Source organism: Bufo gargarizans, chromosome 11 (assembly GCF_014858855.1).
Source record: "Bufo gargarizans isolate SCDJY-AF-19 chromosome 11, ASM1485885v1, whole genome shotgun sequence".
NCBI lineage: Eukaryota > Metazoa > Chordata > Amphibia > Anura > Bufonidae > Bufo > Bufo gargarizans.
Window position 1 is genome coordinate 26,662,897 of NC_058090.1, and position 26,099 is coordinate 26,688,995.

General features: G+C 47.3%; 1 protein-coding gene across 1 annotated transcript in view; it reads right to left on the minus strand.

Moving 5' to 3' along the window:
• RPS6KA5 (ribosomal protein S6 kinase A5) overlaps positions 1-9,259 on the minus strand; it is a 66,183-nt gene extending 56,924 nt beyond the window's left edge. Inside the window, exon 1 of the mRNA XM_044272112.1 lies at positions 9,043-9,259. Coding sequence (XP_044128047.1) covers positions 9,043-9,100 — 58 coding nt within the window. The 5' untranslated portion in view covers positions 9,101-9,259. The remainder of the gene's footprint in view (positions 1-9,042) is intronic.
• Positions 9,260-26,099: the final 16,840 nt, after the last annotated feature.

Genomic DNA, 26,099 nt, shown 5'->3' on the forward strand with positions numbered 1-26,099 from the left:
CGCCTACACAGCCCCAAAACTGCAGCAAGAGGAAGACTTTCACTGTGGTGCACTGAGGAAAATCCCGGGGCTCCCGCCACCCTCTTATGTTTCCTCTTCTTCTTTTTCATTTTTTATTTTTTTATTTGTTCTCAACCCAAATCCTTTCTAATGAAAACTTCCTCTCCATCTGCTAAAACAGATCACTTTGTGCCTTCCTGCTGAGCTACATGTGAGTACACGAAATGTTTGTGCGATTCAAGAAAAAGGGGCAAGGATCCAGAGCTGCGGCAAGGACCCTATGTGGAGGGGGGTAGAACCACAGGTCCCGGGGTGCCACAGATTACTCGTAGTGCCCACCTCATTCACTGACCCCTTGTATCTGAGGTTTGTGAAATATACTCTGTCCCGGGGACATCTGCTGCATTAATTCCTGAACACGTTCAATCTTGGCATGGGGCTTGGCAGGGAGATAAACAGCAGATTAAATAAAAAAATATAAAAAAATAAATAAAACGCTTCAGTCCATGTATCTGCTGGGTGTATATTATACCTGCACCCATCTACTGGTCGATATGGGAAATCAATGGGCTGATAACAGGGAACGAAGGTGATCGTGAAATCGCCAGGACGTTGCCCTGAGTAAACAGGGGATGTGCCGCCTACAATATGCAAAGTGATTGAGGGCCAAACGATCGTAATTAGTGTTGAGCGAACTTGTGTTTTAAGTTCAGCGTCTAAAGTTCGGGTTATCGAAGAATCGCGTTATGGATTCTAAATTCCGTTGGTAGCGGAATCCATAATGCGATTCTTCGATAACCCGAACTTTAGACAACGAACTTAAAACACAAGTTCGCTCAACACTAATCGTAATGATGATCATTCGTCCATCTTTCACTTGCATCGGGCCACGTGAAAGACCCTTCAAAGGCGCTGTCCCATTACAACTCAGGCCGAGTTCACATCTCCTTCAAGGAGATCCGTCACAGAGCACCACCAGATCCCGCATTGACTGTAATGAGGTCCGACTATGTTCCGGACGCTTCCAGCATAAACGCTGCATTCAACAGTTTTTTGTCCGCCCAACAGCTGGCATTTGTGCCTGGATCAGGCAATGTACGAGGGCATATTCCTTAGGGCTCATTCAGATGGCCGTAGTGTTTTGTGGATCCGCATTTTGCGAACTGCACATGTCCAGCGCTGTGATAGAAATGACTATTCTTGTCGGAGATTGCCGGTAAGAATAGGCCTTGCTCTATCTTTCTTGCATTGAAATCAATGGGTACGGACCCCGTCCGCAAAATTTGGGAACGGATGCGGACCCATTCATACGGTCGTCTGAAGGGGCCCTTATCCACAGGATACATGATAAGTGTCTGATCGGCATGACTCCCGCTGCTTTGGCTCCCAAGTTTATATGGAGCAGCAGTCACGCGTGTGCTCTGGCGCTCTGATACGTTCTACTAGGCTGCCGGAGAGTGCTGGGCGTTTGTACTTGGCTCTCTCTGGCAGTCCTATAGAGTTGATTGGCATGGCCAACAGGTATGCATGTCTGCTGCTCCATTGAAACGTGGAGCACGGGCCCCCGTTCTTGTGATCGTCGGGGGGGGCTCCAGCGGTCAAACCATCAAAGATCAGACACTTATCCCCTATCCATTTACCACATGCAACTACTGCAGCCAATCACTGGTCTCTGTGGTCTTGTGCTGAGACCAGTGGTCATGTGCCAAAAAACATGACATCAAGGCAGGATCGGTGGGATAGGAGGAAATATCACTTTTTTTTGCCTTGTTTCAGCCCAGTCCTGCCTTTCTTCGCGTTTTTTTATTTTTTATTCGGACAGTCCCTTTAATGGAACGACATACCACGTAGTGCTTGTGTACTTTACAGTACGGTTCATAGTCAGGTGTGTAAGCACAAGCGCTTCCTATGTGTCCTGACTTGTCCACGACCAGCACACTTCTACATTCCTGAATAACCAGGTGCTGTCTAAAAGCTTTCTACATGTATTTATGGCCAGTTCAAGATCTCTGCTTTCTGTCATTGACCGGAAACAACCTACCCTCCATAACTAAGGGTTTGCCACAGTTGTATCCAGTCTAAACAATCCTCTAAAGTAACTAGTCTGGACTTCAGGCTGATACATTGTAGCTGATGACAAGTGGCTTCCGAGGTAGATGTGATGGGAAGAACAGTCCTGCGGGGAAAGATAAGGGTACTTTCACACTAGCGTTATTCTTTTCCGGCATTGAGTTCCGTCAAAAGGGCTCAATACCGGAAAATAACTGATCAGTTTTATCCTAATGCATTCTGAATGGAGAACAATCCGCTCAGGATGCTTTAGGATGTCTTCAGTTCAGTCTTTTTGCCTTTTCAGGACGGAGATAATACGGTTTTATCTTCGACCAAAATTCTGGAACACTTTCCCATTGAAATGCATTAATGCCGGATCCGGCCCCGAGTGTTCCGGCAAAACTGATCAGTTTCTGCGGGTCTGCGCATGCTCAAACCGCAAAAAATGTGAAAAAAATAAATGCCGGATCCGTTTTTCCAGATGACACCGGAGAGACGGATCCGGCATTTCAACGCATTTGTCATACGGATCAGGATCCTGATCTGTCTGACAAATGCCATCAGTTTGCATGCGTTTTGACGGATCCAGCAGGCAGTTTCAGCGATAAAACTGCCTGCCGGAATCCTCTGCCGCTAGTGTGAAAGTACCCCAAGGTCCCCCATCAAAACGTCAGACCCTATGACAAGTCAAGGGGGCCGAGGTGATTTCCAGTGTGCAACAGATCCAGCGCTGCGTCGTAGTTTCTGCTATAAACAGAATGTGAACAGAGCCTTAGCAACAAAAGGTCAACGTGTCCGTTCCGGGTTTTTTTTTTGCAGCCTGTATGCAAACCATTCACTTCAATGGGGTCGCAAAAAAAATAATAATAATGCGCATGTCCTATTATTGTCCGCATTACTGACAAGGATAGGACTGTTCTATTAGGGGCCAGCTATTACCTTCCGTATTTTTAGCGGATCACAAAATAGATACGGTCGCGTGCTCGAGCCCTAACTGTACGATTATCTTAGCTGTAAAAATGAATACGTTTGCACAAGCATGCAATTGCAAATGATTCCTTTCACACGACAATATATTTCTGTCCGCATCCATTCTGCAATTTTGTGGAATGGATCCGCACTCATTCATTTCAGTGGGGCCGCAAAAGATGTGGACAGCACACAGTGTGCTGTCCACATCCGTACTTCCGTTCCGCGGCCCTGCAAAAAAGATAGAACATGTCCTATTGTTGTCTGTAGTTGCGGACAAGAATAGGAATTTCTACACAGGGGGAGAATGTTCCAATCCGCAAAATGCAGAATGAACAAGGCCGGTATCCGTGTTTTGCGGATCCGCAATTTGCGGATTGCAAAATGGATAAAGTCATCTGAATGAGCCCTAAGGGAGGGACTTTCTCCCAAGTTTCATTAGCTTCTGATGCATACAGCACTATGGAATAGGTTAGCGCTATACTGCAAGAGAATTGCTGCATTAAAACGGCTGGGCGTGCGTGGTGTCGGATCCCTGCAGATCAGAGAGTGATGGCCTGTCCTGAGGATGGGAGATCACCTGTAATAAGCAGGACAACCCCTTTAAGTGTCTGGCCTGATTCAGGTGACAGGCGTATCCGTCCACGCATTATCCGGACTGCCTCCGCATAGCATGGACCCATTAAAGCAAATTGTCTGCCGTTAGAACGTGCACAGACACTCGCGGCATGCGCCATTCTGGTCCTTTTTCCATCCAAGACTCATTCATTCAAGTGAATTGGTCCAGAACAGCCCAGGATGCCATACAGATGTCCTTGTGTACCCTTCACTGCAGTTCTGCCATTTTATTCATGAACCAGGAAGCTCGGGATGAACAAATGCAATAGGTGCTGCTAAAAGACGAGAGGGCACAGACTGAAAAGCAAAAAAAATAACGCAAATGAGTCTATGGGGCCTCCTTTAAAACAGGACGCAAGTAACGTGCAGCAAGCACCGGGCTGTTTATGGATGCTGCAGAGCAACGCTCATAGTTCTGCAGTCTCTGCTCAGCGTCGGACCACCAGATGTCAATACCGAGTGCTCCAAGATGCTAATACTCCCCAAAACACGGCGGGCCGAAAACCGACCCTTCTGCGAGGAGACAGAACAAAAGCGGCTAATTATAAATCTTCGTCAGACGAGAAAACATAATCCCTATTTATAAACTCTATGAACCATCATTTTCCACACCCTGCATCCTGCAGCTCAGGCAATGCTATGGGGGGGGGTCCTGAAATGATGGCCACCACGGGCTACCAAAACATGGCGGAGAGGTAGAAATCGCTGATCCTGATGTACATGAGGATCGGATAGTGAACAGATGGGGCGATGGGACGAATCTGGGCGTACACACAGGCATGGCGCGCCTGCCGTCAATGTGTTCCCTGTACAGCACAGCAATGAGCGAGGCGCTGGAACCGCTCCAGGAGAACAGACAGTCACAGAGACGCTCGCACGCTCGAAAAGGAAAACAGATCCCGTTTAGACAACAAACGCTGCTCTAATCTTCCGGTGACACATATGGACATGGGGGGCAGCGGGGACCTCCGCAGACGATGAGGAAGCGGCAGGCCACACCGGGAGATTGCCGGGTTACCAAGTATAGAAAACACGGCACCAGAAGAGACGGTATAAAAATCCTAAATTAAAAATACTAAACATTTCTATCATTTTCAAGATCCCTGCTGGCTGACAATGAATGGAAGCATTCTCCTGTTGTAGTATCTACATGCATTTCCCATGTAATAATGACTCTGGAACATCTATTCTTATGACTGTATGTTGTGCCATTCCTTCGGCATTTCTACTGAAAGTTAATGAATGAATTTCTAGCAGCTTGCAGTAAAGGTACAGCTGGGTGTTACCAGCTGGGGGCGCGTCCCTGCGCAGTCTGACGCTGGTGGGACATAAGTCAGACTCCCCATCTATTGGTAACGCCCAGCAGTACCTTTACAGCAGACCACTGGCAATTTATTTTTAAACTTCTAGGAGGAATAATATAGGAGTGATAAAAATAGATGCTCCAGGGTGATTATTATTACATGGGGAATGCAAGCAGTTGCTAAAACTGACGTGTCAGGAGGGGGGACGGGTCCTCTTCAAATACAGAGGCTGAAAAGTGTTACCGATTAGATACTTCTCAAAGCTGAGGGTTTGCTGCAACTGTATCCAAACCACCGGTTTGCAATAGAAGAGCTGCCGTCCCCGGAGTCCAGGACAGGAGAGAGTTGTGCTCCCGCTCCTAAGCAAGTTCTGTCAGCTGGGTAAGCAGGACTAGGACAGCACAAGTTTCCAGCCTCTGAATGCAGACAAGCATGTCCACATTCACTGACAGCGAGCAGAGATCCTGAGAATTGAGTGGAAATTTAATATAAACTGCTGCAGAACTTGTAGTATACAGTGATTATGCTTTATGACATAATGAGCAAACACTACAGCTCTGTTCACACTTCTAGCAGGAGCCGCCATCATATCTGATGGGAAAAACAGTGCAACGTGCAGCGCCCTCCTTCACTTCAAAAGTGCGGACACCCCAAGGACGCTATTATACGCCGCTGGAGTGCGTCGGGTGCCGTTGTCTAGTGAAATCTGTCTGTCACAGTATTACGCTACATGCACACGGCCGATTTTTTATTTTTTTTTGCGGATCCATTGTAACAATGCCTAAGGCCGCATGCACACGACCGTGGTGTGTTTTGCGGTCCGCAAATCGCGGATCCGCAAAACACGGGTGGCGTCCGTGCACGTTCCGCAATTTGCGGAACGGCACGGACAGCTTTCAATAAAAAAGCCTCAAATAATGGCCACCACGGACTACATAATAGCACCATACAGTAAATACATTTTCGACCAATCAGGATCCAAAGCGTAAATACAGCGCATGAACAGTGTCCCGAGATCTCAGATCAGGTTATAGAGAGCGCCTTATAGACCACAGAAAATCACTATTTTATAGTTTATGTACTCATACAATCTGAGTCACTTTGGAAATACATTACATGTCTCGCGGTTCTGCTGGCTGTTTTTGGAAACAGTCAGCAAGCATGTGGACAAACCATCCTCTAACAGGTACGGTGGTATTTTGTACTCTCAGGGCGGCTTTATTGCAGAAATCATCAGGACAGGAGACAGACTTGTGCCGCTGCATTCGCATCAGAGGCCTTTCTAGGCTGGATACAACTAGAACAAACCCTCAGCTGTGAGAAACATCAGGGCGGGTTTTTAGCCAAAACAAGATTTTTGTAAACTCACAGACAGCAAGCAGAGATCTTGAAGATGACAAATAATTCGGAGGTTATGGATGCAAAAATACACGCCAGGCAATAAATATTAAATAATATTTACAACATTGGGGGCCGACGGCAGTATGTGCCCCCCAAGATGAAGGGGAAATTCTCCCGTGAAGGCACTGGGGGGGGGGGGGGGGTACAGGAAGATATGGGTGCAGGATGGCACTAAGGGTTGTCAGGCAGTGTAATAGCTGGGTATACAAGATGCCAACGACGGCATGTGTGTGATACTATGGGTACTTGAGGGAAGGCACAGCGATGTCAGGAGTACTGTACTGTACATAGGGTGACACGGGGGGGGGGTCAGAAGTACTGTACATGGGGTGACACTGAGGGGTCAGGAGTACTGTACATGGGGTGACACTGAGGGGTCAGGAGTACTGTACATGGGGTGACACTGAGGGGTCAGGAGTACTGTACATGGGGTGACACAGGGGTCAGGAGTACTGTACATGGGGTGACACTGGGGGTCAGGAGTACATGGGGGGCACTGGGGGTGTCAGGAGTACTGTACATAGAGTGACACTGCGGGGGTTAGAACTACATGAGGCACTGGGGGGGTCAGGAGTACTATGTACATGGGGTGACACAGGGGGGGTTAGGAGTACGGTACATGGGGTGACACTGGGGGGCCAGGAGTACAGTACATGGGGTGACACTGGGGGGCCAGGAGTACAGTACATGGGGTGACACTGGGGGGCCAGGAGTACTGTACATGGGGTGACACTGGGGGGGGGGGTCAGGAGTACAGTACATGGGGTGACATTGGGGGGCCAGGAGTACTGTACATGGGGTGACACTGGGGGGGGGGTTAGGAGTACAGTACATGGGGTGACACTGGGGGGCCAGGAGTACAGTACATGGGGTGACACTGGGTGGTGTCAGGAGTACTGTACATGGGGTGACACGGGGGGGGTCAGGAGTACAGTACATGGGGTGACACTGGGGGGCCAGGTGTACTGTACATGGGGTGACACTGGGGGGGGTCAGGAGTACAGTACATGGGGTGACACTGGGGGGTGTCAGGAGTACTGTACATGGGGTGACACGGGGGGAGGTCAGGAGTACTGTACATGGGGTGACACTGGGGGGCCAGGTGTACTGTACATGGGGTGACACTGGGGGGGGGTCAGGAGTACAGTACATGGGGTGACACGGGGGGGGGGGGTCAGGAGTACAGTACATGGGGTGACACTGGGGGGTCAGGAGTACAGTACATGGGGTGACACTGGGGGGTCAGGAGTACAGTACATGGGCTGACACTGGGGGGCCAGGAGTACTGTACATGGGGTGACACTGGGGGGGGGGTCAGGAGTACAGTACATGGGGTGACACTGGGGGGCCAGGAGTACAGTACATGGGGTGACACTGGGGGGTGTCAGGAGTACTGTACATGGGGTGACACGGGGGGGGTCAGGAGTACAGTACATGGGGTGACACTGGGGGGCCAGGAGTACTGTACATGGGGTGACACTGGGGGGGGTCAGGAGTACAGTACATGGGGTGACACTGGGGGGCCAGGAGTACAGTACATGGGGTGACACTGGGGGGTGTCAGGAGTACTGTACATGGGGTGACACTGGGGGGTGTCAGGAGTACTGTACATGGGGTGACACTGGGGGGTGTCAGGAGTACTGTACATGGGGTGACACTGGGGGGCCAGGTGTACTGTACATGGGGTGACACTAGGGGGGGGGTCAGGAGTACAGTACATGGGGTGACACTGGGGGGGTCAGGAGTACAGTACATGGGGTGACACTGGGGGGGTCAGGAGTACAGTACATGGGGTGACACTGGGGGGGTCAGGAGTACAGTACATGGGGTGACACTGGGGGGGTCAGGAGTACAGTACATGGGGTGACACTGGGGGGTCAGGAGTACAGTACATGGGGTGATACTGGGGGGGGTCAGGAGTACAGTACATGGGGTGACACTGGGGGGTCAGGAGTACAGTACATGGGGTGACACTGGGGGGGTCAGGAGTACAGTACATGGGGTGACACTGGGGGGGTCAGGAGTACAGTACATGGGGTGACACTGGGGGGTCAGGAGTACTGTACATGGGGTGACACTGGGGGGTCAGGAGTACTGTGCATGGGGTGACATTGGGGGGTCAGGAGTACAGTACATGGGGTGACACTGGGGGGTCAGGAGTACTGTGCATGGGGTGACACTGGGGGGTCAGGAGTACTGTGCATGGGGTGACACTGGGGGGGGGGTCAGGAGTACAGTACATGGGGTGACACTGGGGGGGTCAGGAGTACAGTACACGGGGTGACACGGGGGGGGTCAGGAGTACAGTACATGGGGTGACACTGGGGGGGGGGTCAGGAGTACAGTACATGGGGTGACACTGGGGGGGTCAGGAGTACAGTACACGGGGTGACACTGGGGGGGTCAGGAGTACAGTACATGGGGTGACACTGGGGGGTCAGGAGTACTGTGCATGGGGTGACACTGGGGGGTCAGGAGTACAGTACATGGGGTGACACTGGGGGGTCAGGAGTACTGTACACGGGGTGACACGGGGGGGGGTCAGGAGTACAGTACATGGGGTGACACTGGCAGGGGGGACAGGAGTACTTGGGGGGGCACAGGATTACCATACACGCGCTGACACTACAAATACACTCAGTGACTGAGGCGCAGCAGTCCGGTTCATGACGTGACTAGGAAGGAGAGAAGCACTCACCGCTCCGGAGCTCATGGGTCACAGTGAGCAGGTCACCTTCCCGGGAGGGCCCCTCCATGACCCGTCAGTCGTACACAGACACAACACGGGGAGACGTGGTTGAGAGGAATCCTGCGCTGTTTGCCCCGCAGCGCTACCCGCTCCCTCCCTCACACACCCCGGGCGCCGCTTAGCCCCCCGGACCACTACCGCACAGCGCAACCCATCCCCCTGCCAACCAGCGCTACCTAGCCTGGACAGCTCGCCGCACGCTCATTGGCTGGCGCCCAGAAGAAAGGGGCAGGGCCCGACGCGCCCCAGAGATTCCCTTCCTTACTCCCTCTAGGTTGACTGACAGATTGGGCGGAGCAACTGGCACGTCAACAAACCCGAAGACCAATCCCTGGCTAGTATGTGCCCTCCACTACCAACAGCCTTCTCGTTTGTGATTGGACGGTTCACTGGCTGACCGTCAGCTGATTGGTTGGCAGGAGTTGTCTGTTGATGAGACGAGTTCCCGCCTTTTTTATGTCTCTTCAGTGCCATTGAGGCAGAATTCTGTCAGTGCGTTCCTGTCAGCCGTGAGGTGACGCGGTCGGTGGTGCTCTCAGATAACGTGCATCCGCCTCACACGTGTACAGAAAATATCTGAATGAAGTGTGGAGTCTATAACATCGTATAATAATAAGAGACAATAGAATTGCAAAGGGGGGAGGGGGGGGGATTTGTGCATTCTTGGCAGAAGAGCTTACGCTCTAACTTTCATTAAGGGGAACCCGCTGCAGTGTTATTGTTTATGTTGCTAATGGTAAACTTTGTGCATGAAAGTAAACCGTACAAATGTAAAATTTAGAGAAAGCCATGGAAAAGCAGACTAATTTTACATATGATATGGAGAAATTAGCAACTTTTCTCGGGGCCCCAATTAGGAAATGTTCACACTGGGCAGATACGGCAAGGCTTTGTATCATCGCGGATTTTCGTGCGGTAAATCCGCAGTGTTTGGGGTTGTCACTGAAGGATAATGAGCAGTAAGGGTGTGTTCACACATGGCGGATGCGCTGCGGCAAATCCACAGCATCAGCAAAGTCGATGACATTTTACATAACCCATAAGCGTCACCAAAATTTTTCCGGGGCCCGCATGATGTCCACCGTCCATTGGGAGGGAGTACTGCCGTTCGTGCAACCGCGGAAAGAAGGGACATGTCCGACAGACGCCGCTGGAAACCGCGGCGGGTGTCTGCTCACAGTTTAGCTTCGTTCAGTGGGGCTAAACCGCAAACTGGTCCACAGCATTTAAAGGGGTATTTTAGGTTACGCTTATCCATAGTAAAGGGAATAACTTTCAGATCGGTAAGGGTCTTACCGCTGGGACTCCCACCAGTCACGAGAATGGGGGCCCCGTACCCCCTGCAGCCCCCCTGAATAGAGCAACGGATCACACATAGAGATGAATGGAGCGCCCGCTTTCAGAGGGGCTGCAGGGAGTATGGGCCCCCATTCCCGTGATCGGTGGAGGTCCCAGAGGTCGGACCCCCACTGATCTAATAGTTATCCTGTGAATGGGGATAACTTAATCTAACCGAATACCCCTTTAAAGTGAAAAAACATGGCGGCCAGCATCAAAATCACATGACCGTACCCCAACTCCCTACTTCTGTGTTTTCCTTGTCTTACCCTTTGCTTAACCCCTTTGGGACCAGGTGCGCTTTCACCTTGCCTTTTGACTGTTGCTAGGATGTGCCACCAATGTCAGATAGATGTGGGTCCCACCTCTGGGACACGCACCTATCTCCAGAACAGAACACCCGAAGTGAGAGGAGAGCAGCCACGCGTCACTGCCTCCCTCCATTTATTTCTATGGGACTGCCGAAAATAACCGAGCACTGGCTCCGCTATTTCCATCAGTCCCATAGAAGTGAACTGAGCTGTGACTGCGCTTGCGCAGTGCGCTCTCCATACAGTTCTATGGGATTTGTGAAAGTAGCCAAGCGCACTTGCTCAGCTTTTTTTCCCATAGAAATGAATAGAGCGGTGCGCTGTCCTTCACTTTCAGGGGCCAGTTTTAGAGATGGGCCCCGCATCTATCTGACTTTGATGGCATATCCTAGCGATATGCCACCAATGTGAGAGGTGGGCTATCCCCTTTAACTCTTTTGAGACCGGGACAATTTCCATGTTCGTTTTTATCTCCTCGCCTTCCAAGAGTGACAAGTTTTTTACTTTTCCGTTCACATAGCCGTATGAGGGCCTTTTTTTTTTTTTCCTTGCGGCAGAAGTTATTTTTTTTAATGGCACCAACAATTTACCATCTTAGGGTTCATTCACATGTCCGTAGAATGAGCCTGCATCCGTTACGCAATTCTGCGGAACAGGTGCAGACCCATTCATTCTCTATGGGGCAGGAATGGATGCGGACAGTACACAGTGTGCTGTCCGCATCTGCATTTCCGGAGTGCGCCCCCAATCTTCCTATCCGCGGCTCCGGAAAAAATTGAAAATGTCTTATTATTGTCCGCAATTGCGGACAATAATAGGCAGTTCTGTTGGGGTGCCGGCCGGGTGTATTGCGGATCCGCAATACACTACGGACATGTGAATGGACCCTTAGGCCTCCTGCACACGACCGTATGGCTTTTTCATTGTTTTGCAGTCCGTTTTTCACGGATCCGTTCTGTTTTTTGTTTCCGTTTTTTCGTTCCGTTTTTCCATATAGCATATACAGTAATTACGGTACATAGATAAAATTAAGCTGGGCATAACATTTTCAATAGATGGTTCCGCAAAAAACGGAACGGAAACGGAAGACATACGGATGCATTTGCGTATGTGTTCCGTTTTTTTGCGGACCCATTGACTTAAATGGAGCCACAGAACGTGATTTGCGGGCAATAATAGGACATGTTCTATCTTTAAACGGAACGGAAATACGGAAACGGGATGCATACGGAGTACATACGGAGCAAGCTGCGGACAAGAATAGGACATGATCTATCTTTTGCGGAGCTGCGGACCCGAAGATCGGGGCTGCGCTCCGCAATTGCGGATGCAGACAGCACACTGTGTGCTGTCCGCATCCATTCCGTCCCCATAGAGAATGAATGGGTCCGCACCCATTCCGCAAAATTGCGGAATGGATGCGGACCCATTTGCGGACGTGTGAATGGAGCCTATACTGAGAAACAGGAAAGAAATTCTTTGTTGGGTGAGACAGAAAAAAAAACCTACACAAATTCTGCCATTATTTTGGTGGTTTTGTTTTTGCAGTTTTCACTGTATGCTTAGGCTTCATGCATACGACCGTTGTGTGTTTTGCGTTCCGCAAATTGCAGTTCCGCAAAACACGGATGGCGTCCGTGTGCGTTCCGCCATTTGCCGAATGGCACGGACAGCCATTGATATAACTGCCTATTCTTGTCCGCAAAACAGACAAGAATAGGACAGCTTATATATTTTTTGCGGACCACGGAACAGAGCAACGGATGCGGACAGCACACGGAGTGCTGTCCGCATCTTTTGCAGCACCATTGAAGTGAATAGGTTCGCATCCGAGCCGCAAAAACTGCGTCTCGGATGCGGACCAAGACAACGGTCGTGTGCGTGAGGCCTTGAAATTACATGATGACTTTTTTCTGTCGTTCTGTACAACTACAGCAATACCAAATGTATATTGTGTTTTTTGTTTTACTATATTTAGGCTTTTTTTTTGTCTAGAGTTGTTTGTTCACAAAAAAAAGCACTCTGCGTTCAGTTTTATGGTCTTTATTTAGTAGCGTTTTATCAAATCAAATTCGTAGATGTTTTTTTTTTCTTTTTTTCAGCCATTTTTCCATACTGAGAAGGGCAATGAAAAAAAGATGACATTGCTTTAACATGCTTGGTTAAGAAAAGAAAGCCAGAAACACAAAAAACACCCCCAAATTGGAAAAAGAAAGCGCATTTGCTGAAAACACTTGTGTGTCCTGCATTTAATATTTCCCATTGACTTTCAGCTAACATCTGGAGGTAGTGTTTTTTTCAGCAAACACAATTGTGCAGAAAAACACTACTAAAAAAACTATGGAATCCACCCTAAAAAAATATATATATATCTTTGCATTGCCATATTTTGACACTAACTTTTGTAGATTTCCATAGCCGTGTGTTTTTTGGCAGGGCGAGCTTTTTTTTTTTTTTATTGGGTTCATGCAACTTTTTTTTTTTTATAAATGTGAGCGGTGTGGTGAATAAAAAATGACTTTTTTTTACTGTTTATTTTTACAGTTACTGCGTTCACCACACAGGATATTCTAATATATATAGATATATATATATACACAATTTTTTTTTTGTATTTAGTCATCCTAAGGGAAGTTTGGATCGCTTGTACCATAGACTGCAATAGTTTATTACTGCAGTCTATGGGGTTTACAATGGCCTGGGAGTCTTCATAACACCCCAAGGCTGCCATAGCAACCAATCAGCATCCAGTGATTTATCAGAGGGGTGTAGGACAGGCATCCTCAAACTGCAGCCCTCCAGCTGTTGCAAAACTACAACTCCCAGAATGCCCGGACAGCCTACAGGTATCAACCTACAGCAGGGCATTGTGGGAGTTGTAGTTTTACAACAGCTGGAGGGCCGCAGTTTGAGGATGCCTGGTGTAGGGGGTAGTTAGAGGGAACCCCCTCCCTGTGACTAACCTCTCAGATGCCACATTCGCTATTAACCACGGCATCTGATGGGGTTAAACAACCAGGATTGGAGTCATCTCTGGTCCCAGTCACTGCGGATGGGCGTCAGCTGTATTACACAGGAGACTGGCGGAGCGCTGTTTCCACCTGAACGGCTCCTTGTGTGCGGAGTATACTCCCCCATTCTTGGACAGAAGGAAGTTCGGGTAAATGTGGTGTTTATTTAGTGAAAAAAAATAGGTCGCTGGTGCTTAAATAAAGCGCTCACGTAGGCGTTGTGTGGTTTTACAGCTGGAGCAGACATCACATAATGTGCCCTGCGCTAACCTGGCAGACGACTAAATATAGTCCTATATCCAGAACCCCAGTGTTTTACTATTCCAAGGACTGAGTTCTGCTAACACACTTCATGTTTTATTATATATAGGTATTCCTGGATCGGAGAGCGTGACCGTTCATATCCAGGATATACAATACTGCCCAAGTCAAGAGGTAAGGTTATGTTCACATGGGCATTGCAAAAGGCAAATTTACAGTGGATTTAAAAAAATAAAAAAAAAAGAACTCCGAGGCTTAGACTACCTGAGCACAAGTGCAGGTGAACGCACATAAGATCTGCACAAATTTCTGTTGCGTTTCTGCAACATATTCGCACCAATATCTAACTTGTTTCAGAACTGTTGCGGTTGCGGTTTTGCCACAGATCTCACCTATCCATTAAAAAGGGTGAAATCCGCACTGCAGATTTCAAAATTCACACAACAGGTCGCTTTTCTCACCTAAAAATAAAAAGCAAAGTGTCCATGAGATTTGTGTAATTTCATACACTTTGTTAGTTCTGTTTTACGCTGCGTTTTTTCCCCACACAAAATCCGCATGGAAAAACCGCACCTAATCTGACTTATGTGCAGGCACCCTAAGGCCCCTTGCAGACGAGCGTTCCTCCCTCAGCGAGTCCGCAACGCAGCGAGGGTCGCACATCATTATATTGATTTATGATGCTATGTAACCCTTACAGTTCTGGAATGTATTGGATAACACTGACATAATGCTGCCAGTGTTATCCAATACATTCCAGAACTGTACATAGCATCATAAATCAATATAATGCTATGTGAATCCCGTCAGTGCTGGAAGGTCAGGCCGGGTGCTACGATGCAGACTCGCTGCGGGAGAAACGCACGTCTGCAAGGGGCCTAAGGCCACTTGCACACATTGCGGAATATGGAAGTTTTTTTCTGCGCTGAAAAACCTCCGCGTCTCACAGTACCAGAAAAGTGTAGGAGGTTACACAAATCTCATGTACACTTTGCAGTTTTTTTTCCGTCCGGAAACTGGCCTGCGTTGCGGTTTTGGGGTCGGCGGTGGATGGCAGTATACAGCAATGCCCGCTGGATCAGGTTACTGGAGATGTGAATGTAGCCTAAATCCTCATGCAGACGTCAGTGTTTCACGGACGTGTGCTGTACGTGTTCTCCACAGACAGCACACGTCCCTATTCATTTTAATGTGTGTATTCACACATCAGTGTTTCAGCACGGTCCGTGGGTCAGTTTTTTTTAACCACAGATGCATGCTCTATTTTGTTATAGTCTATGGGTTCGTGAAAACCACGGATGCCATCCGTGTTGCATCCGTGTTTCACGGATCATTAACAAGAGATTCTTTGAAAATTATTTTTCAGCTGTTCAGTGTCAGTGAAACACGGACAGCAAAAAATGGACCCAACATGGATTTGTGACGGGAGAAAACACGGATTGAACCCGGTCCGTGTTTCCACTGATCCAAAACTGACACGGACGTCTGCATGAGGCATAAGACCTCCTCTTGATTACAGTGAGAATTTCCGCACAGAATCCGCCATATGAATTTTCAATCCGCACGTAGAAAGTAAGCTACTGTTTATGAACTACAGAGCGGATTTCCTGTTAAAACAATGTCAAACAGATTAAGAGCCGATACAATACGTATTTTGGTGCCAAAATGTGTCACAATCAGCATAGAAAATCTGCTGTGTGAACATGGCCTTCAACTCACCCATGGATTAGCCCCATTGTCCTCCAGTGGAATTAATCTGCAGATTTTTTAGGGTGATATCTGCAAAAATAATAAATATTCTGTCGACTTTAAAATCTCTAGCTGATTTATTATACAGTACAGTTTTGTGTCTATGAACAGCAAATAAAATACCCCATTCTCTTGCATCACCTGCAGATTGTAAACATGCAGACGTCCACATCAATACAATGCCATAAAACAAGTAAGAAAAACAGCTGGCATTTTAAAATGTAAAAATAAAATAACAGTGTGAAGTAGTTAAAAAGCAGTATTAAGTGTTCTGCCATGTTCACACATTCAGGATTCTGTCAGGATTTAAGCCTCATGCAGACGTCTGTAGAACACGGTCCGTGAGATACCGGACTGGCATTGTAGGAGCGCACGGCGCCATTGGTTGCTATGACGCCGTGCACTTTGTGCCGCCGCCGCAGTACAGTAATACACTCGTATGATCTATACAAGTGTATTACTGTACAGCAGCGGCGGCATGGAGCGCACTTGTCATAGCAACCAATGACACCGTGCGCACCTGCAATGCCAGTCCGGTATCTCACGGACCGTGTTCTACAGATGTCTGCATGAGGCTTAAATCCTGACAGAATCCTGAATGTGTGAACATGGCAGAACACTTAATACTTAATAGCTGTTTTCTTACTTGTTTTATGGCATTTGGGCATTTGTATTGATGTTTTTGGTGTAATTTTTTTATGTAGTGTTATTTTATACTTGCATCTTTTCTCCAATTGTTCAAGTCTTATAGCGAAGCCTATGGTGGGGATGCAGAAACAAAAAGCCATACCCAGGTCTTACTGCATCTTCAAACAAAAATCATGAAAAGCATTTTAAAATGCTGTACTAATCAAGTATGTAAAGGAAGCCTTAGGCCAGGGGTGGACAACCTGCGGCACTCCTGCTGTTGTGAAACTACAATTCTCAGCATGCTAATTCATTTATTTCTATAACAGTTCTGAGAAGAGCAGAGCAAGTATGCATGCTGGGAGTTGTAGTGTCATAACAGCTGGAGTGCCGGAGGTTGCCCTCCCCCGCCTTAGGGCTCATGCACACGAACATAATTGTTTTCGGTGTCTGTTCCCAAAGGTGTGCAAATCCCAAAGGGGTCATGCACACGACAGTATGTATTTTGCTCTTTGCAAAACACGGATCTGCAAAAAAATACGGATGATGTCCATGTGACATCCGTATTGCATCTGTTTTTTTTAGGGTTTTTTTGCAGATCAATTGTAACAATGCCTGTCCTTATCTGCAAAACGGACAAGAAGAGGACATGATCTTTTTTTGCGGAACGGCCATGCAGACATATGGATATGGACACCTTTGAGGGTAATTTCTTTATTATTGAATTTTACCCAAGTTTGGGCAAAAATCATTGTTTAACTTGGTCTTGGTTTTCTGAGACTTTTAGGGCTCATGCACACGACCGTATTTCTTTTCTGTGTCCGTTTTTTTTGCAGCCTGTATGTGGAACCATTAACGTCAATGGTTCTGCAAAAAAACGGAAATGACTGTATGTCCGCGTGGCCGTTCCGCAGAAAAAGATCATGTCCTATTCTTGTCCATTTTGCGGACAAGGACAGGCAATGGATCCGCCCCAAAAAACTGATGCAACACGGACGTCACACGGATGTCATCCATATTGTTTGCGGATCTGTGTTTTGCGGACCGCAAAATACCTAAGGTCATGTGCCCTTATACTGATGACTGATCCTCTGGATAAGGCCTCATGCACACAACCGTTGTTTTGGTCCGCATCCGAGCTCGCAGTAGCACCGCTGCCTTCTCGCAGCTTAGCCTAGGGCCAGGCCATGTCATGTTCACTAGTCTACAAGCTGTAAGGTCCCATTGAAGTGTAAGGGACCAGCAATATAAGAAATCCAGAAGGGGCAGAGATGACTAGGGGGGCGTCACTGCAAGGATCTGTTCACAGACCTCCACTAATGTAAACCTCTCTGTATCAACCCAATCAGCTCTGTTGCATTGACAAACTCACCCCTGCTACATTTTCATCTGGAGAATACTGCCCAGATTGGTAAACCTTGACTTTTTTTTTTTTTTTTGCATCACAGCAAATATTATCAGATTATTTTCTAATAATTTAAAAAAAAAAAAAAAAGGGGAAGAAAAGAAGGTTTCAATTTGAAACATGAGAGGAAACGTTAGTATTCTGCCACAGTGTGCAGAGATATAGTGTGGAGATTGTGCAAACCACAGCATGAAATGCATTAGTATTTCAGTGCGACGTTAGATGGCCTAGGCCTACAAATTCTGCCCACAGAGGAAAGAAATGTTTATTGGTGCTATTTTTGCAGTCTAGAGGGAAATGCCTTTAATCTGGCATCTGATAATAAGTAAATAAATGTTGTACTGGAAGCCCGTGGACTGCAGTTACAGATGCATCATTGCTTCTTGATGATAATCATTTTGTTGAACAAGAGTAAGTCACGTTCTGTTCATCCTGGGCCTCCCAGTTCATGTATAGAATTGTAGAACTACATGGAAGACTTAGCCCCTTTCACACGAGCGAGAATTGCGCTGGTGCATTACATGATGCAAACGCATTGTGCCCGCACGGAATCCGGACCCATTCATTTAAATGGGTCTGTGTACATAAGCGGTGGTTTTCACGCATCACTTTTGCGTTGTGTGAAAATTGCAGCATATTCTAAATTCTGTGATTTTCACACAATGCTGACCCCGTAGAAGTGAATGGGGCTGCGTGAAAATCGCATCGCATCCGCAAGCAAGATTTTCGCGGATGGTTGCTAGGAGATGTTGTTTGTAAACATTCAGTTTTTTATCACGCGCGTGCAAAACGCAGTAAATCGCATTGCACCCGCGCGATAAAAACTGAACGCAATCGCAAACAAAGCCATTCAGTTTTGTTTGCAATCGCGCAGTTTTCACTGAATCGGCAACGCATCCGGACATAATCTGGACACGCTCGTCTGCAAGGGGCCTTATATATAGAAATCTCATTAAAGGGGTCGGCCACTTTCTGGTTATTGCTGACCAATGTGTTTCTGAGATAACTATATGACACTTAGGGCCCATTCAGACGGCCGTATGAACAGGTGTTGACCCATTCATTTCAAAGGGGCCGCAAAAGATGCAGACAGCACACATAGTGCCGTAATTCCGTTCCGCGGCCCGACAAAAAAAGAAAGAGCACGTCCTATTCTTGTCCACAATTGCGGACAAGAATAGGCATTTTCTATGATAGGGCTGGCCATGTACAGACCGCAAATTGCGGAATGCACACGGGCCGGCATCCGTGTTTTGCAGATCCGCAAAACACTACGGTCGTCTGAATGAGCCCTTACTAATATAGTCCTTGTTGCATTTCTGCACCAATTTCTATATTTTATGAGGTATGCCTCCCTGTTTAAAAAGTATTTTCTTTTGTCCACATAGAGGTCCTGTCCATAAAATGCTGATGGAGGGTCATGTGACCTGGCAAATAATCTCCACGCAATGCCAGCCCCATTCCAATGAATTGCACCTGCACTAAACTATGAACAGAACTAGTGCTGTTGCCATGTGCAGCGTGTTTGAATAGTGGAGGTGATTTGCCTGGTCCCATGACCCTCCATCAGCAGCCATTTTATGGACAGGACCTCTATGTGGACAGCAGAAAAGACTTTTTAAACAAGAAGCATTTCTCATAAAATGTAGAAAATTGTGCAAAATTTCAACAAGAACTATATTAGTAAGTGTCATATAGTCATCTCACAAACTCATTGGTCAACAATAATCAGAAAGTGGACAATCAAATACAGATATATGTGCTGATCAGGGCGCTGCATGAAGCTCGGTGATAAGCCTCAGCATCAAAAAGATGGCTCAAATACTGAGTACCAGTCTCCGGTGTCCATAGATCCAAAGTACCCAGTACCCCAGCTTCTACATCTCTGCTCACACGCTTTTCCCAGTCCTGTGGAGTTCTACTGTGTTCCATAGCAAGAACAGAGTAAACTACAACTTTCTTCTTGTCATCAAAAACAGAGACCTGACGGATCCCATTATAAGTCAATGAGATCTGTCGGAACGAAAGCTGCAATGATAATGTGAACATGTGTAGCCTCGCAACACTGGTGTCCAGAATTCACGTCTGACCAGGAGCAGGCTCTCTCCATGCTCGTGTAATCCAGTGGCACGTCTGTGGTGTAGTCATGGCCTGTAGGGCCGGTGCTGTCTTCATGCAGTGTAGGCGCAGAGGCAGTCATTGCTGCAACAATAGATAACTTTAGGGCGCCTTCACACGCTGCAGATTTTGTTGCAGAATTTTCTGCGACTGAAAATCTGTTTTATTCCTATGGATGGGGCTTGCAGAAATCCGCTTGCCATTCAAATAAACCAAACAAACTGCAGAAAATTCTGCAACAAAATCTGCAGCGTGTAAAGGCGCCCTTTAGGCTCCATTCAGACGTCCGTATGTCTTTTGCGGATCCGCGGATCCGCAAAACACGGACACCGGCAATGTGCTTTCCGCATTTTGCGGATCCGCACATTGCCAGAACTATATAGAAAATGCCTTTTCTTGTCCACAATTGCGGACAAGAATAGGACATGTTCTATACAGGGAGTGCAGAATTATTAGGCAAATGAGTATTTTGACCACATCATCCTCTTTATGCATGTTGTCTTACTCCAAGCTGTATAGGCTCGAAAGCCTACTACCAATTAAGCATATTAGGTGATGTGCATCTCTGTAATGAGAAGGGGTGTGGTCTAATGACATCAACACCCTATATCAGGTGTGCATAATTATTAGGCAACTTCCTTTCCTTTGGCAAAATGGGTCAAAAGAAGGACTTGACAGGCTCAGAAAAGTCAAAAATAGTGAGATATCTTGCAGAGGGATGCAGCACTCTTAAAATTGCAAAGCTTCTGAAGCGTGATCATCGAACAATCAAGCGTTTCATTCAAAATAGTCAACAGGGTCGCAAGAAGCGTGTGGAAAAACCAAGGCGCAAAATAACTGCCCATGAACTGAGAAAAGTCAAGCGTGCAGCTGCCAAGATGCCACTTGCCACCAGTTTGGCCATATTTCAGAGCTGCAACATCACTGGAGTGCCCAAAAGCACAAGGTGTGCAATACTCAGAGACATGGCCAAGGTAAGAAAGGCTGAAAGACGACCACCACTGAACAAGACACACAAGCTGAAACGTCAAGACTGGGCCAAGAAATATCTCAAGACTGATTCTTCTAAGGTTTTATGGACTGATGAAATGAGAGTGAGTCTTGATGGGCCAGATGGATGGGCCCGTGGCTGGATTGGTAAAGGGCAGAGAGCTCCAGTCAGACTCAGACGCCAGCAAGGTGGAGGTGGAGTACTGGTTTGGGCTGGTATCATCAAAGATGAGCTTGTGGGGCCTTTTCGGGTTGAGGATGGAGTCAAGCTCAACTCCCAGTCCTACTGCCAGTTTCTGGAAGACACCTTCTTCAAGCAGTGGTACAGGAAGAAGTCTGCATCCTTCAAGAAAAACATGATTTTCATGCAGGACAATGCTCCATCACACGCGTCCAAGTACTCCACAACGTGGCTGGCAAGAAAGGGTATAAAAGAAGAAAATCTAATGACATGGCCTCCTTGTTCACCTGATCTGAACCCCATTGAGAACCTGTGGTCCATCATCAAATGTGAGATTTACAAGGAGGGAAAACAGTGCACCTCTCTGAACAGTGTCTGGGAGGCTGTGGTTGCTGCTGCACGCAATGTTGATGGTGAACAGATCAAAACACTGACAGAATCTATGGATGGCAGGCTTTTGAGTGTCCTTGCAAAGAAAGGTGGCTATATTGGTCACTGATTTGTTTTTGTTTTTGAATGTCAGAAATGTATATTTGTGAATGTTGAGATGTTATTTTGGTTTCACTGGTAAAAATAAATAATTGAAATGGGTATATATTTGTTTTTTGTTAAGTTGCCTAATAATTATGCACAGTAATAGTCACCTGCACACACAGATATCCCCCTAAAATAGCTAAAACTAAAAACAAACTAAAAACTACTTCCAAAAATATTCAGCTTTGATATTAATGAGTTTTTTGGGTTCATTGAGAACATGGTTGTTGTTCAATAATAAAATTAATCCTCAAAAATACAACTTGCCTAATAATTCTGCACTCCCTGTATTTTTGTGTAACGGAAGTGCGGACCCGGAAGTGGGGATCCGCAATTCCGGATCCGAGCGGGACAAAGTCTGTCCCCATAGAAATGAATGGGTCCGCAATTCCGTTCCGCAAAATGCGGAACAGAATTGCGGACGAGTGAATAGGGCCTCAGGGTGAGGCCAGACAGTTTTGCGGTTAAGTTGTGTGTCCATTGATCACCTCAGGTGGGCAGTGTCTTGGACACATGGCACTTGTCCCAGGATTGGAGCTCTGGATGCTAACAACAAGTCGTCTCAGATGGGAGGCACACTCAAGTTTAGCATTGATGATTTCCACATGGTGCGGATGCACGGCTGGTGTTTTCTCCTGGATTCAGCTGCATGTGGTTGTACGATATCTTTATGATGCAGAGTCTCCTTGAGAACTGCTGGAGGTTGTGATGGTATTGAGACGGGACCATCGTGGAATTCGCCCGGGCAGACTGTAGCAACTAGCGTCCAGCACCCTCACAGTATCCTCCCAGGCTGCAGCCTTTTTCAGAACCCCTCTTGTCCCACAGGGGTACAGTCACAACACGAGTAGGAAGCACAACCCTGATGATTATAATTTTGCTACTAGCCAATATGGAGTGTGGTGCCACTACACATCTGCACTCTGATACTAAAGAGGGTTACTTGCAACGGGCGCCTCCCCCCAGGGCCCTTTAAGTAAAAAAAGTACTTGTTTTGTGACACCAGTTGCAATGAAGCAACAAGGACACAGGGCCCCTTTTAGTGATGTAGTAGATGGTACCCTAGTGTAGGAATGCCAGAGTGGTGTAGGGTGGCCTAAATGTCCCTTAATGTTGGTGCACGTGTAATGGTGCTCCTACCTGGATACGCTGGACCCTAGGCGTTGGCCCCGAAGCAATGAAAAGGGGGTTGTTGATAAAAGGGATGGAGAAATAAATTGAGTCCAGACCTTGTGATGAAGTTGAAAACAGCTTTTCTTTGCATAAACGTTTCTCCAAACAGTTTCAGTGTCACGGACGGTGTACAGGAAACAAGGCAAAGCAACATGCATAAATGACTCGCTGGATCCAAGAGCTAAGGAACCAAAGGGAGACCCCTGCAGAAGACCTGGCACTTTCCCTGGCTGCTCAGCCTATGCAAAGATCCGAATGGTGGAAGTTTGCATATCCACGTACCTTGACTATATAACCCCTGAGGACCCTACAATAGTGAGGGGACACGACCACCGGCTCCCTACACAAGATACGGAGGGAGTCAGGGTCACCTGGGATCCAGCAAACAGAAAATAACAGATAAATGTTCAAACCTTAACTTTGTAGCAGACAGGAGAACAAGATCAGCATGCACACACACTCCAGGAAGAAGTATAAGCCGCCCAGAAAAGCATTCTGGGGAGGAATTTAAAGGGAAGCAATTAGTCCAACACATGACAGCTGAGAGAGGCTAACGAGATGAGGAACTGAATACCACAACAAAGAAACTCAAGGGGGAGGTTCTGAAAGGCCTCTGTCAGAGCCTCTCAGCTGTCTGGTTGTGACATTCAGGCTTTGTCTTGGTTCCTAGCAGGCTTTAGCATGTAAACTGGCAGGCAAACTCGTCTCTACTATGTCTGTTGCTCTCAGGCTCTGCTGTGCTGACAGGCTTACTGAATAACTTTGCTTTTGCTCTATGCTGCAACTTCTCTCTTTAGTCCGACTCTAGATTTGTCCAGAGAAAACTTTACTCCTGGCTTTTGAGGCTTAAAGCTGTGGCCTCCACATCCCGCAGAGCTGAAGGTGCTCTAGCTGGCTTGAGCAAGGCACGTCCAACAGGGACGTGCACCTGCTTCCTTCCCCTAGCAGGGGGTAAGCTAGACCTTCTCCTAGAAGGGGGTAAGCTAAACTGACTCTAACTAACACTCCACTCTCCCTGCAGCAAGTGGGACACACCCACCACACCACAGAGGGGGGTGTTAGAATGGAAAGCTCCATTCTCTGTACTTGTAGCTCTGCCATTTATGCGTTTACCTGCTGGTGAACCAGGCATATTACACATGAACTTAAATAGTTACATAGAAAGAGATGTGCACATTATACATGACCTGGTAATAAATACACAGAATGACATTAGGTTAAGTATAGAAGATAGTAGCGAGGTGCAGAAGTGGTAATGCCACTCTGGGGCGTTACATACCCCCTTACTTAAAAACCAAGCCGCCCTCGACTTGCGCTTAGGGTATATGCTCTAAGGGTCAAAGTGCTGCATGAAAATACACATACATAGACTGACATATAAGACGGCTACCTATAAATTCCTGCCTATATGAGTAGGGTGTCTTACCACGGTTTTCCCTCTTGCAGTGAACCAATAAACCAGAAATACTCTATAAAACACTCAAACACTCCACGACGTGGCCACAGTCGTATTTGGAGCGTGGGAGTGTCGTGTAGTGTAATCCCTCCACAATGCTATGAGACGCCAACAAAAAGAAGGGTGGCTTCATCCTGTATTCCCTTCCCAGCACCAAGGTCTAGTCATGCTTTACGCTTCGTCGCCTTAATGTCTACCAGGTAGCTACACATTTTCCTTAAGGTGGTGCACAAGGCCGTAGGACATAAACAACCTAGGCAAAGCACAAGGCCTGAAGACATATACACAAATCTCTCCAATCTCTCCAAACACATACTACGGGGTCACCCTTGACAGTGTTAGATCTGCTTGTGACTTACCACTTGGTTCCCCCTGTGTAGAAATACAATATCATGTATACCTAGGCTATCTAGCTAACACAAGGCAAAATGAGAACCATTAGTATGTAACGTCCTCAGAGGCAGTCCATATGAGCAATGACGATGTAAGATCTGCTTGTGACGTACCAGACGTCCTCAGAGGCAGTCAATAAAGCTAGAAAAGTAAGGTCCTGACTATCTGGCTAACGGTATAAAGTCCATATAAAAGTGCATAATATCACATTGCGGCACCTGAAAAAGAATACACACAATGGGCACAATTCGTTGCTGAAACTATAAAAAGGTTAGTGCAAAACACAGTGCAAATAGATAAGGCAATACTTAATGCAATAAAATAGTGCAAGAAAATCACATTAGAGTCCATGTCTTTAATGCTTGAGGATTCATTGCATCAAACTGGAACAAAAGTGCAAAAGAGTCCTTTGTAATCCACGGGAAATAACGTAACGTCATTATTTGTAATCCACATGAGGTAACGATATCACTTGTAATCCACATGAGGCAACAATGTCACTTGTATTCCACATGGGTAGCAATATAAAATAGCAGCACAGGTTATGAGAACTCTTTTGGCAAAAGGGGGCTCCCAAATAATCTGAGAAGGGGGGAAAAGGAATAATATGCGTAACCGTACGCAACTGGGATATAGCTGATAGTTGGGGGGGAGTCCTGACTAACATGGCCATCTGGGCGAAGAATAAAAAAAGGCAACAAAAGCACAGCCAACCTTTCCTCACCCGTCCGGTCGAGTCCAAGAAGTGGCTCCCATTAGTCCTGTTTTTTCTTTAAATGGTGATGTTGAGGCTCCTCAGGGGAAGGACCTCAGATCCTCCTCGCTACTACTGAAGATCATCAATGGATGTTCCTGCCTTTTATAATCCAGTCTTGCTGCTGTAGTGGAGCACCACTGCCCTCCTGTGGTGGAACTTGGAATGGACCGGGTGGTCACACTCTTCATGGCAGCTGCAACCTTCTGTTTGACGGTGTCAGAACCTCCTGCAAGACAAAATTGATCCAGGACCTCCGTCTGCAAGGGAGCTGGTAAGCAGTCCTCCTCACATATTGGCGAATCCTGTGCCGCTCTCTCTCTTGCTGCTGCTACTTTCCACGGTAGTTGATAGACAACTTTTGGGCTAAAGGAAAAAAAGTGGAGGTGGACACACAGCCTATTAGACAAACAGGGGGAGCAGGCAATCCTGGAATGAGTGGCTCTGGCTGAGGCCTCCCGCGGAAGCGCAGCACACCATCTGCCGATTCCTGCAGACAGCGCACTCTCCCGACAGCAGTTGGGTCCTTCTGCCATGTCTCCGGTGCTGTCAGGGGTTTCTCCATGAGGATCACAGCTGGGGCAAAGGGCCCCTGGAGGGACTCAATAGGAGTATACTCCACTCTGTCTCCTTGGTAAAGACTGTGCCTTGCCTGAGAAAGATAATGACGCTTCACGGAGCGGAGTCCCACGAAGAGCTCCTGCC